Source organism: Lissotriton helveticus, chromosome 2_1 (genome assembly GCF_964261635.1).
Source record: "Lissotriton helveticus chromosome 2_1, aLisHel1.1, whole genome shotgun sequence".
Classification (NCBI taxonomy): domain Eukaryota; kingdom Metazoa; phylum Chordata; class Amphibia; order Caudata; family Salamandridae; genus Lissotriton; species Lissotriton helveticus.
Genome location: NC_136059.1, coordinates 2,017,543,938 through 2,017,558,274, shown reverse-complemented (window position 1 = coordinate 2,017,558,274; position 14,337 = coordinate 2,017,543,938). Strand labels below are relative to the sequence as shown.

At 36.2% G+C, this 14,337-nt stretch overlaps 1 protein-coding gene across 1 annotated transcript in view; it reads left to right on the top strand.

The window, feature by feature from the left end:
- PDGFC (platelet derived growth factor C) overlaps positions 1 to 13,979 on the top strand; it is an 874,104-nt gene extending 860,125 nt beyond the window's left edge. Inside the window, exons 5-6 of the mRNA XM_078676981.1 lie at positions 3,151 to 3,368; positions 12,049 to 13,979. Coding sequence (XP_078533107.1) covers positions 3,151 to 3,368; positions 12,049 to 12,165 — 335 coding nt within the window. The 3' untranslated portion in view covers positions 12,166 to 13,979. The remainder of the gene's footprint in view (positions 1 to 3,150; positions 3,369 to 12,048) is intronic.
- The last annotated feature ends 358 nt before the right edge of the window (positions 13,980 to 14,337 follow it).

The window sequence follows — 14,337 nt, the reverse complement described above, 5'->3', positions numbered from 1 at the left end:
GAGCCAACAAGCACCCTTGAAATGCGTGCAGCAAAGGGGAGATTATGTAGACAAGCACATCGCACGTGCTGTGCAGGCATAACATTTTAAAAAGTTCACCAAAATTGGACAGAAATAATACTTGGGCAGAAGGATATGGATATGAGAAGCACACGTGGAATAACACAAGGAACAACAGGAGACAGTATGCTACAGCAAATAGAAATGGAGGAAAGTAATTGGCAAGCACACGCACCAATGGAAAGCAAATGGGCTAGATGTAAGCCCCTTTTAAGATGTATATTGACTTCAATAGGTTTCATAAGCACAGCGCAAGCACTGTGCAGGCAAAACCTAAAAAGCAAGACAAGGGCCTGGCAAAAGATGTATTTTGTATTGCATCACCTTCCCCCTGTGGGATAGTGTCGAACTCCAATAGCCCTGCTGTTTGGGTGGAACTCAGGATGTTATCTGGATGATGGTAGCAGGCTGGCGTTGTAAAAGGTGGCATATTAATTGTGGTGTGCCGTATTTCACTTTGTGTTTGGATATACTACTTTTTTCATAAAAGCAAGAATTTAACTGGACATTCTTTTACTGAAGTAGCTGAGCATATTTTGAGTCTTGTGCCTATGTAAATCTTACACCTACCTCCCTCTGAAAAGTTCTTAATGAACAGGACTTGGCCCAGTTACTAAGAGACAATTGTAGGTCAGGTCCTGAGACATCAGGAGTAAAAGGCATTGACTCCCGTAGTTGAGCCCAGTAGCTCCTGCTTGCCTTGTGAGCCTCTGACAGGGGTTCTGACATTTATTATTTAATTATGTAATATTTCAATAACTTTTATTAATTTAAAAATTAAAATAATATTAAATCTTATTAGATTTAAATTTACTTACTTTAAATTAATTCTATGCATCACATTTAATGATCATTATTACATTATAGACAATTTAATTATTTCATGTTATTTGAAAATCTATTTTTTTATTTAAACTTCAGAAACATAAGTTACACTCATTTTAATAATTCAAATTTAAGTAAATAGTGTTGTAACATTTTTTGCTTAGTTCTACTTTTAAAGTAAGCAATTATATTTAATTCACAATAATATTTTACATACAAATATCTTCACAAACATTTTCAAAGTTTAAAAACTTTTTTTTAATTTTCCCTTTATTTTACCATGCGAAGATCTCCACATCGACTTGCTGATTCTCCCTATGGCAAAGTGTTGGGAAAATAGAAAAAAGTTTATTTAACTCCCCCAAAAATTTGTAAAATTTTTATGTTAGCTATTGACCCCTCCCATGCTCATGACGAGCTCAGCTCGTCATGAGCCACGGTTCCCGTGTATGACCGTGTATGACCGTTAGAACGCTCACACGCGGGTCTAATTTCCCTGCTGTGCTGAGCGTTCTAAGGAAATGGGTGTGGCCGTGACGAGCTCAGCTCGTCATGAGCACACGAGCACCGTGGCTCATGACGAGCTGAGCTTGTCATGAGCACGGGGCGCTGTGCGCGCCCCCGCCCTCCAGCACAGCAGGGGAATCAGCCCGCAGTGAAGGATTTAACAGTGCCAGAGGTTTGCAATGTGTGGTACTTGACTCATTTACTACTGTGTTGAGTCCCTTTTCAGCTGTAGTAACTTTAGAAATGCAGTTTGTGAACAGTAAGGACTTACTCTTTTTGAGTTGGTGGACATCCCTCTATAAATCACTTGTATGACCCTCTGTAAACCTCTCCCTACTCCTCCCTAATCCCCTCCCATTTAGACATCAGTATTTCCCATTTTCCAGCCACTCCCTCTGTTCCTTGAAAATGTACTATTAAAACATATATATACATGTGTGACAACTTCCCACTTGTGGTTTAAAAGTACTATAAAGCTCTCTTGCGCTCAATAAATTCTACAACAACGATTAAATTACCATAATATTTACCAAAAACAAATGGTGGGTATATAAGATATTAATGATAAAACCTCTGAAATGTCAACTAGCATACATAATAAAACACATGTAACTCTTTGATAGTAATTTGTTTAAAGCTATCCACTAGCTCTTTCACATCAAAAAGGGGTCTTTCTGCAAACTCATGTTCTGAAACTCTTTTGTAGCTTATTGCAGCTGCACATCATACAGTTATGTTTAAAGGTTTTTTTTAGTTTAGTTTCTATTTTATAATTAATATTTCCAATCAGTTTATCTGAATGAAAGAGGTCATGCAAAACTTTAACATTCCTTTATTTCTTTGATGAATTAGAATGTCACATAATTTACTGTGTAGTTATTGATTATCTTTGGTTTGAGAATTGTATTAGGTCATTTTCTTTAACAGTCTAAGCAGTCGCTGACAAAATCCAAACTCATACCTAAAACTTGCTTTCTCCAAATTAGTTTTACTGCATTCACAGTGCTAAGCTGATGTTCTACAGCTATTATTACAGCATTGATGAACAGTGTATAAAAAAATCAATGTGCATGCAGACGGGACAGATGTGAGCATGCAGGTGTGGAAATAGTTTGAATAAAGTCTAGAATAAGTTGTGTTGATCTCTAGCTTTAAATGTTGTTATGCCTCTTTATTCAATCTTAATGTAGACTATTTTCACAATCTAACGTTTTCCCTCAGTTGGCTCTAATTATGTTTGTAATGCTCTGAAACCAATTTACTCTGAGGTTGATCTAATGATATGTAAACCACAAATAATGGGACAAATGGCATGCCATATAGTCTCTTCAATATAAGTTCCTAACTGTCTTGAGAAGAAGAGAACATTTGCTATCCTAACTTTGGTTTTCATGGTGACTTAACTGTTTGATTCATGAAGCGGACATTGTCCTTGCCTTCCAAAGGTAGGTAGCAGTTCTATTTTGCTCTGATGAGACATAGAAAGCTCTTACTTCTGAATTTACGAACAAGAATGAAAGCTAGAACACTAACTCAAAGGGGGAACATATAACAAATAGCAGTCGAGGTCAAAATATAATGTGAATGTTCTATATTTCCTGTGTTACTAGTACTTTTCTGTTCCATCTGTGTGTTTTTCCAAAGGGAAAGTGCACACCTCTGTCATATTTCATTGATAAAAATAAGAAAGCTTTGAACAGAGTAGAAAAAGAATTAAGCAAAGTGATGATAATGTCTATTTTTTTTACCTTTGCTTAGTTGTAGATCTAAACCTTCTGAAAGAAGAGGTGCGACTGTACAGCTGCTCTCCACGCAACTTTTCAGTGTCACTGAGGGAGGAACTCAAACGAACTGACACCATCTTTTGGCCACAATGTCTTCTGGTTAAACGTTGTGGAGGAAACTGTGCCTGCTGCCACCATTCCTGCAATGAATGCCATTGTACTGCAACCAAAATAACAAAGAAGTACCATGAGGTAGTTTTGAAAACATCTTTATTTTTAAGCTTTTGGTTCTTGCTTTTGCCAGTGACTGTTATGCTGCCTCAACTGAAACACCCAACCATTACCAACAAAAAGCAAAATCTTTAAAAGTGTTATATGCTGTGCAGAATAATATTCACCTCTGGAATTTAATATCCTGTTAGCCAGATAGCCTCATACGCTATCAGACACAATATAAAACTTCCTCATAAGAAATTACTTGGAATCCTCCTCTACCTGGCAATATCTTGTCTAACAAAGTGTTACAAGACAATATACAAGTAATGTAAAATATATTACCTACCTCCTAGTTAGCTAATTTCACAACCCACAAATGTTCCAGATCCACAAGTTACACGGTGTCTTGAAATTTTCAATAGCACACACACACAAATTCTCATAAAGAATTGCACAACTTGCTACACAATGTTAATGCCTATTAGTACATTTTTGACCAAATTATTTCTAAAATAACATTTGTTCTCCTTAGTTATACCATGAACTGCAACCATGCAGCTAGGCACCAATGGATTTGGAGAAGCTGGAGTTCCTGAGCAAATTAGGCATAAAACAGAGAGATTCCCCACTCTGCCTTAATGGACACCCTGTTAAGTTATGTTAAAAATATTTGTTAAGCGTGTGTACCCCAAGGGGTTTCATAGAGCTGAGAGCATAGGGGAGGCTGAATCGACGGGACAGTTAGCTTACTCATATGCTTGCAAAAACAGCCCGGTCTTGAGCTGTTTCCTGAAGTGTGCATAAGTGGACTGTGCACAGCAGTCAATATAGTCTGTCATTGTTCTCTTTCTTTCTCCAGGAGTAGTGATGAATTGTTTATGTTATTTTCTGAGCGCAGATGGGCTTGGCATATTTTTTCTTATCTACATGTATTCTGTATTTTTGTCTCCTACAAAGTACCAACAGCTTCCTTCCTATCAACTCTTTTATCCATGAACTACAATTTCTAATATAACCTTAAATTTCCATTATGATGCAGATGATACTCAAATTCATGACAGGGTTGTTTTTCCACATTATCAGTCCGAAGGAATATCCTGAGGCTGGAACACCCTGAAAGAGAGGATGCAAGAAGCAAATCAACTCCATCAGTTCAAGGACAGAGCCCTTTTGATGCCCCCCGATAAGCATGGTGAAACATGCTCCACTTACCTATGCACTTCCTTTCAACTCCATGTTCTTTTGAGTACCCAGAACCTTTTCAACAGAAGGGAATCAATTGTAGGTCTTCCTAGACAATAACATATTTATGTCCTTTCCTAAAAGCATTTTGATTGATGTATTCTTCTTGCTGAGGTAACACAATAGAGGTCTCCTTAACATTAACCCAGAAACCAAGCTTTGCCCTACTGTGGTACAAATCAATCTCATAATCAAACTTATTACTTACACAGTTATTCTCTAACATCTATGAGACACTTGTTTGATTTGATCTTACAAGGCCAACTTCAATTTCTAATCTTCATATCCACCGTGGTAACAATATTAAAAAGCAACTCAAGGATGTTTAATTCTCATGCTTATGACTAGTAGAGTAGACTGAGTATGCAGGTATCTTTTTCATCTATATCTATTTTTACAAGAGACATGGCAGTATATGTAAACGTTGTCTCAAAGTATGATCCACTTAGCTAGTATTTAGTATTTAGTTCTCTATCACACAATTAACCACCAACATGCGTGGAGGTAGGTCAATAAACCCATCCAGAGAAAGGCTGTGGGTACCACAGTTGAGACACACACTGTGTCTCATGAACCACACCCACAGTGTCTGTCCACTCACACCATGCACCCTAGCCTTTCCCAGCTTCTCTCCAAGACAGGCACTAACTTGAATTTTAGTTCATGCACTTCAAAGAACACTTTTTCTTTGCTGACAGGGTGCATAGTCCTGGTCCAGTCCGAACATGAGCTGTAAGTTCCCACCAACCAGTTAAATAATTTATTTCCATCCCCCATTTATAACTATCATGTAGCAATAGGTTATTCAATCATATTGCTTCAATAAGAGGTGTAGCTGATAAGGTCTTCTTTATGGTAGTAGTCAATCTGTATTGGAATATTTCGGCCCACTAACTCAAAGGAACAGAAATAAAATTATTTGTTGTCCATTCAGCACAGATTTCCTAGACTTTTAACTCTTATGCAAAATGTACAGACCCGACATTGCTTCACGGGGTGCTATCTAAAACAGTTATATTCCTTAGAGTCTGACTATCAAACTTATTATTTACAGCTCCCTGCAAGGACCCAGGCTGATTAATCTGAGCAATATAGGTCAAAATCCAACAAAGTACAGTTTAGGAAAATATAGATATCAGAACTGTTCACTCTTGTTCTATATGCAGTACTATATTCAAAACAGGCTGTACAGAGGGTATCAAATGACAACTGGTGTATAGTGAAGATCTACTTGCAACCAGTTAGACTGTGGCTACTGTTGTCCAGATCCTAAACTGTAAACGTAGCACACCAAAGTGACCGCAAGGGGATGTTACAACACTTATATATAAAAACATTAAACACATATCTGATATATTTCTTGCAACATATTAAGCATAATGGAAGTAAATAAGTTACACACACAATTCCACATTTAGACACTATCCCTATACCCAAAAGTTCCCCTTAAAGTCACAAGGAAGATATATATATGCACCTGGGGACATTAGCACAATTCGTAAAAAAAAAATCCAAATGATCTCTAGCTTTCTAAAATATACATCCTTTTCAAATTGCACTAACTTACATAATTAGACCCCACAATCAACAATGATTGAAGCACTAAGAACCATATTAATAATAAAATGTTTCTCTGGCCCAACCTTGCTTGACTTGTACCACCAATTCTGTATATACATTTGCTAGTTTCCAGCCATAGCAGAAGTGATACCCAAGTAGACATATACATCCACTAGTTCTACTTGCAAATGGTATCCTTACAGTGAGGGGCAAATGTCATAATTCATGTGTATGCACTTCGCAGAGATTTGAAAGATCAATCTTTGTAGCAAAAATATGACATAATCTGTGTCTCCTGCACATAGTTTTAAATTGACATTCATAATTAATTCAATGAATCTTGGGCAAATCACAATTAATAAAACCAAACAAGTCCAGTTGTTCAAAATGTTTAATATTACAAGGTATAGGGAATTTCACAATCCACAATGTTTCATACTTTCTTTAATAACCATGATGCATTTCTGGGAAAAGGCCTTCTTCGGGGGACTGACATTGTCATGCATGTGGTAAATGCCTCAAGGATGGTGAGTTTTGTGTCGGTGGTTGACAGTGTCTCTCATCATTTGCGATTGAGAGAACATCCATACATTGTTTCTACTATCATGAAAGCTGTTGATGATGAATCTTATGTTATCATATCAACCTTTTAACCTATTTCTTTAAAAATGCTATTGTTTCCGAAGAAGAAAGCAACATAACACTAGTGTTTCACAGCTGTACCATTATACATGAACCTTTTGAAATATTCTTATCTTTTTATGTGATGTAACATATCACATTCATTGAGATTTAACATAGATCTTCTACAAACATTGGGCTTTATTGCTAAACAATATTTCACTTCACAGTATGTTTTAAGATGTGATTTATGCTGAATTGAAGATTTTAGCTCACCGTTGATTAGATTCACAAGATAGATATGTATTTATGATTTAGAGATAATTATGAACAGTAATCAGCTTTAAATACACCTTATTTTTCACAACACCTACATCTACCCGAAGTAAAAATACTGAAAGATATATTGAGATAACACCCACATTTATACAACACTTTTTAACTTATATTTTTTCTAACCACTCTCAGATTGTATGGACCAAACACATGAACTGCTGTTTTAAGCATTTGAATGCCTACCCGTTCAAGGATTATATCTATCCCACGAGCAGTTGATTCTCCTTAAGAGTCCAAGATCCACCTATGTGTAAATGATATTGTCTTATGCATTGCACCCATTTGGCACAATTTGATAACTATATATGTAGTATAAAGTATGTTCTATCATGCTCTTTAAAAATGTAATATTTGTCATCAATGTTGAGGTATCGGTTATTCCACCAACCTTAAGCATCAACAACATAAATGCTCCCATCAAATATTTATCTGTTCAGTTTTTAACTTCTGAGCTGAATGATTTAAACTAAACTACAAATTATGAATAATAAAACAATAGCCCATTATGGGAGAGTGGTCTGGAAAGCTTTAATTAACCTGTATCAGAAGGATTAACATGGGGAGAATAAATAAAGCTTTCCTGATTCCTCTTATCCTTCCCATTTGTCCCAGTAACAAACAATGGGCCAGGAGAAGAATTTGATGGTAAGTAATATGATATGGGCGGGATATGGGTGGAGAAGTGTGGCTCACTGGTTAGAGGAGGCAGACCTGGAAGCAGAGGTCAGCCCGGGACCAGGGTTCAATACCTGGCTCGGCGGGGTCTTGAGTCCCAAAATGTCCATGGACTCGACAATTCTCGCTCCGGTGCCTACTCGATTCATGGGTTCACACTCTGCGACTCTGGGCAATAGCTTGCTTAATCTCCACAACGGCCCCTCGCGGCGGGATGCCTGGCTTTCACCTTGCGGATACCCTGCCGGGGTTATCTCACAGGGGAATACCAGGACGGGTTCCCTAAGCAAGCGCTTAGAAACCGCTTGGTGATTTGCACTATATAAATTCCTGTACATTTACATTTACATACAGAGTAAGGGATGTGGGTATGTGGATCTTACTCAATTCCAAGAGCTATTGTTTGCTTCCGGAATTTCCTATCTACAAAGACTAGTTTATCTGTATATCTCTAATACTTATAATTCACATGAAGTGACTTTTCTGATGAAACTTTATGAATTCATGGGATTTTACTTTTATTTAAGTTACAGCATCCAAAAATGGAAGTAATACAAATACAATTTAGGGTGTTCTTAGACATTTGCAAGATTTGGCCTTTTCGCGTTTGCCCAGTAAGATACAAATCTATCTAAAACAGTTATATTCCTTAGAGTCTGACTATCAAACTTATTATTTACAGCTCCCTGCAAGGACCCAGGCTGATTAATCTGAGCAATATAGGTCAAAATCCAACAAAGTACAGTTTAGGAAAATATAGATATCAGAACTGTTCACTCTTGTTCTATATGCAGTACTATATTCAAAACAGGCTGTACAGAGGGTATCAAATGACAACTGGTGTATAGTGAAGATCTACTTGCACCCAGTTAGACTGTGGCTACTGTTGTCCAGATCCTAAACTGTAAACGTAGCACACCAAAGTGACCGCAAGGGGATGTTACAACACTTATATATAAAAACATTAAACACATATCTGATATATTTCTTGCAACATATTAAGCATAATGGAAGTAAATAAGTTACACACACAATTCCACATTTAGACACTATCCCTATACCCAAAAGTTCCCCTTAAAGTCACAAGGAAGATATATATATATGCACCTGGGGACATTAGCACAATTCGTTAAAAAAAAAATCCAAATGATCTCTAGCTTTCTAAAATATACATCCTTTTCAAATTGCACTAACTTACATAATTAGACCCCACAATCAACAATGATTGAAGCACTAAGAACCATATTAATAATAAAACGTTTCTCTGGCCCAACCTTGCTTGACTTGTACCACCAATTCTGTATATACATTTGCTAGTTTCCAGCCATAGCAGAAGTGCTACCCAAGTAGACATATACATCCACTAGTTCTACTTGCAAATGGTATCCTTACAGTGAGGGGCAAATGTCATAATTCATGTGTATGCACTTCGCAGAGATTTGAAAGATCAATCTTTGTAGCAAAAATATGACATAATCTGTGTCTCCTGCACATAGTTTTAAATTGACATTCATAATTAATTCAATGAATCTTGGGCAAATCACAATTAATAAAACCAAACAAGTCCAGTTGTTCAAAATGTTTAATATTACAAGGTATAGGGAATTTCACAATCCACAATGTTTCATACTTTCTTTAATAACCATGATGCATTTCTGGGAAAAGGCCTTCTTCGGGGGACTGACATTGTCATGCATGTGGTAAATGCCTCAAGGATGGTGAGTTTTGTGTCGGTGGTTGACAGTGTCTCTCATCATTTGCGATTGAGAGAAAATCCATACATTGTTTCTACTATCATGAAAGCTGTTGATGATGAATCTTATGTTATCATATCAACCCTTTAACCTATTTCTTTAAAAATGCTATTGTTTCCGAAGAAGAAAGCAACATAACACTAGTGTTTCACAGCTGAACCATTCATTATACATGAACCTTTTGAAATATTCTTATCTTTTTATGTGATGTAACATATCACATTCATTGAGATTTAACATAGATCTTCTACAAACATTGGGCTTTATTGCTAAACAATATTTAACTTCACAGTATGTTTTCAGATGTGATTTATGCTGAATTGAAGATTTTAGCTCACCGTTGATTAGATTCACAAGATAGATATGTATTTATGATTTAGAGATAATTATGAACAGTAATCAGCTTTAAATACACCTTATTTTTCACAGCACCTACATCTACCCGAAGTAAAAATACTGAAAGATATATTGAGATAACACCCACATTTATACAACACTTTTTAACTTATATTTTTTCTAACCACTCTCAGATTGTATGGACCAAACACATGAACTGCTGTTTTAAGCATTTGAATGCCTACCCGTTCAAGGATTATATCTATCCCACGAGCAGTTGATTCTCCTTAAGAGTACAAGATCCACCTATGTGTAAATGATATTGTCTTATGCATTGCACCCATTTGGCACAATTTGATAACTATATATGTAGTATAAAGTATGTTCTATCATGCTCTTTAAAAATGTAATATTTGTCATCAATGTTGAGGTATCGGTTATTCCACCAACCTTAAGCATCAACAACATAAATGCTCCCATCAAATATTTATCTGTTCAGTTTTTAACTTCTGAGCTGAATGATTTAAACTAAACTACAAATTATGAATAATAAAACAATAGCCCATTATGGGAGCGTGGTCTGGAAAGCTTTAATTAACCTGTATCAGAAGGATTAACATGGGGAGAAATAATACAGCTTTCCTGATTCCTCTTATCCTTCCCATTTGTCCCAGTAACAAACAATGGGCCAGGAGAAGAATTTGATGGTAAGTAATATGGTATGGGCGGGATACAGAGTAAGGGATGTGGGTATGTGGATCTTACTCAATTCCAAGAGCTATTGTTTGCTTCCGGAATTTCCTATCTACAAAGACTAGTTTATCTGTATATCTCTAATACTTATAATTCACATGAAGTGACTTTTCTGATGAAACTTTATGAATTCATGGGATTTTACTTTTATTTAAGTTACAGCATCCAAAAATGGAAGTAATACAAATACAATTTAGGGTGTTCTTAGACATTTGCAAGATTTGGCCTTTTCGCGTTTGCCCAGTAAGATACAAATCTAAAACTTTAGGACTCCTATTTTGGAAAATCATTTTATTCACACAGATGTATGCACTGCAGCAAACATATATGAAAAACCTCAAAAAAGGTATACCTGTTCCAATTATTCAATTGTGGTCAACTGAAAGGGTATGAGGAACTCTAGCATTTCAGTACAGCCCAATGTTATTAATGACACGATTTATGTATTAAACCAATCTATACATGAATATTATACTACACCCTTCAAGACAATGACTGGATCCTGGCTAAGAGGAGAGCAGAGCCTAAATTAACTATATGAAATGGAGCGTGGAAGCTATCTTGGGCCCCAGCATGAATTAATTATGCTAATAATATTTGTCCCCATTACAAATCTACATTTTTTATTGCTCTTTATTAAAAGGATTTTTATTTGAGTATTTTTTGTAACTACAAATAGTCATAGACTAAGATAAATCAGTTTTCCTCAGGCTCCGAAGTGCCTTTGTCCAGGATGCAGAAACTGCCATCAAGGCCACCATTAATCAGTCAGTCACAAAAACGTTATTCGGCCAATTGCGGCCATAAAAGCACAGATGGTAAAAACATCACATAAATGAATAGAACAACATTATAAAATTCAGGACACAGCCCGTGATAATACTGTAATTTTCAATTATTTCATTAATTCTTACACAACTGACTTTTCTTCGCACATTAGTGATATGATTCTTAATAAGTACAATTTGGAATTAAGATAAATGTCATCTTTTTACAGAATAGCGGCAAAAGATGTATTCTCCTGTTAGTGTAATAATTTTTCCCACGCCACAACTATGGATACAATGACAGCCTAATGTGGGATGTATCATCCACAAGAAAGAACACCTTCTTCACTCCCAACATGGTGCCATCTAAACCAGCTACCCTAATAAATATTAACCCACATTGTAATGCACTCCCTTCCCAACCTGACAATTGTACATTTGAATGTATCCCATTGGTTTCCACTTTTGAACTTTACAAGTACGCACATAAACAGGTACAATTATGACAACTACAACATAAAATATATTGGGGAGTTTAATAAAGAGAACTAACCATATCTGGTAATAGTTTCTTATGGAATATTTTGTGAAGTTCTGTATTGCATTTCATATCTATTAATGAAGACGTGTCTTGTTATAATAGCTGTTATTTGTTGTCTTGTCATTTTTTAGGTTCTTCAGCTGAAGCATAGGAGTGGGACTAAAGGCTTGCATAAATCGCTGACAGATGTTCCCCTGGAACACCATGAGCAATGTGACTGTGTTTGCAAAGGGAATACAGAAGGCTAGACGGCATTCGGTGTCTGTACAATGCACAGTCAGTTTCTCACTCTTCCACAACTGGTCCTTGTTTATTATGTTCCTGCTTAATCTCATTCATTTGATGTGGATACTTGACACCGCTCGGATTTGAAGTGAGTTCAAGAGAAGAGACACTGTGCAGTGCCTATATGTCCAGTTGGGTGTACACCATGCAGCATAATGTGACTGTTCTCCTGGAGGCGTTACCACAGAAAACACCAAGAATAAAACTGTTGTTTATGTCTACACGGAGACATGATTGGTGGACTACTTCCTGAACTTCATCACGGTGTACCTGCAATGAGAATGATGCCACAAAAGTGGTACGAAGACTTTTCTTGTAAAAATATAAACAAAAGTAGTCTTAAAACTTTGAGCTTCGTGCCAATATGCAAGAAGGATTTATACACATTCATGTCAGTCACGATTGAACTGGAATTTGGTCTGTGTTTTATTCACGATCCTGAAAGTCACATCCATGTTTCTTTGCCATTAGGTCACACAAGCTGACCGGACCAAGATAGCAATTTGTGGGACAAACGGCGGCCTTGTCCTCCCATAAAGCATGCAAACTTTCTGTTTTTTAAATAGTGTACATTTTTATACTCATTCATTTTGAAAATATAACTATTTGCTTTTCTAATCTTGTTGAATATATCTATTTTTACCAAAGGTATTTAATATTCTATCTTTTATTACATTTTAGATCAGCTTTTTCTAGTTTTTATTACATTTTGCAGAGTGCATTTGTATGATGAGAAAAATTGTTGCAAAGATAGGTAGTCAGTATTTGTATATGGTGCTAAATTATGTCATAATTTGTCATGTCCAGGTGTTTACATTTGGAGACTATATTTACTCACATGAAGAAATAGCCTCGGAAAGTAAGGCTCAAAGTCTTAATCGTCCCTTAAAAATGATATCACATCCTCTACAGCTTCACTTTAGATGATCGGCTAGGTCCTATGTTCTTCCTTGCACCAATCCGACTTCACATATTTTCTGATAGTCTAGGCTTAGATTTTGACATCTTTCAGTTACCAAATATGATGGCTTTAATCAAAATCAATTTCTTGAAGCCACTTGCATACTACGTGGTCTTAAGAACCATGGTATTTGTTATTTATTTTTCATATTTACATTCCTGTGGCTTTAGAAACCCTAATCAAAGGCTAAATTGTTCGAACGTTATATGTATTTGATTTCATTTTGATGTTGAGTGCCGAATTCATTTTGGTCATTAACCACAATACAACTATTCATACAGTACGTGAGGGTTTCTGCAAACGATCTATAGAGCAGTAAAGTCACCTTTAATTTGTTTTGGCTGAAAGATGACCACTAATGGTAGAATGCCTTTTTGGAAGCTATTGACTACTAAGGGCTCGCTTCAAATATCCTGCCTGACCTAAGTGCATCTGCTTTGAAATTAATAGAGGGCATGATTTTCTAGAACCAGGTATATGTCAAGCACTCCGTATTGCACATACTTGAGGTATGCAAATCTTATAACTTCACTTTCTAATCCACACGCCTTACGAAATTTTAATTTAAAAGATGTACAATAGGCTCATGACATTGCAGATTATTTTTTTTAAACTAAATCAGCCTCTTTTTCGGTGTATGCTAGAGTCGATTTGCCAGGTGACCTTTAAAAGGAATCTCTTTACTACCAATATGAGGATTTATACAGGCTGTTATGTTACAGGAGCATCACTTGTTTTTCCCATGTATATATTAGACAATGCACTTAACCCAATTTGGTAAATTGGAAGGAAACAATAAAATATTGTGCTTGTAAATTGCATTGATATCCTGATTTGTGTGATACTAGTCTGTGCCTTGCCATTTTGATATTCAGAAGAAGCCCCGAATTCGCAAGCAGGATGGGCCCGATTCACAAAGTTAAAGTGCGACAAAAGTCTAACTTTAGGACTATTTGTATTCACAAAGGGCCTTATGGAGTGGTAAATGCCCTTTGTGAATACCAAAAGTTGTAAAGTTTGACTTTCGTCTCACTTTACCCTTGTGAATATGTTCTGATCAAAAGTGTAATTGAGTTCATCATACACAAAGGGATTAGTTATAATGCATGCTACGGAGCGAACTGAGGTTTCAAAATGAACAACCAATAAATAAATCATCTACGTTGAAATTAAT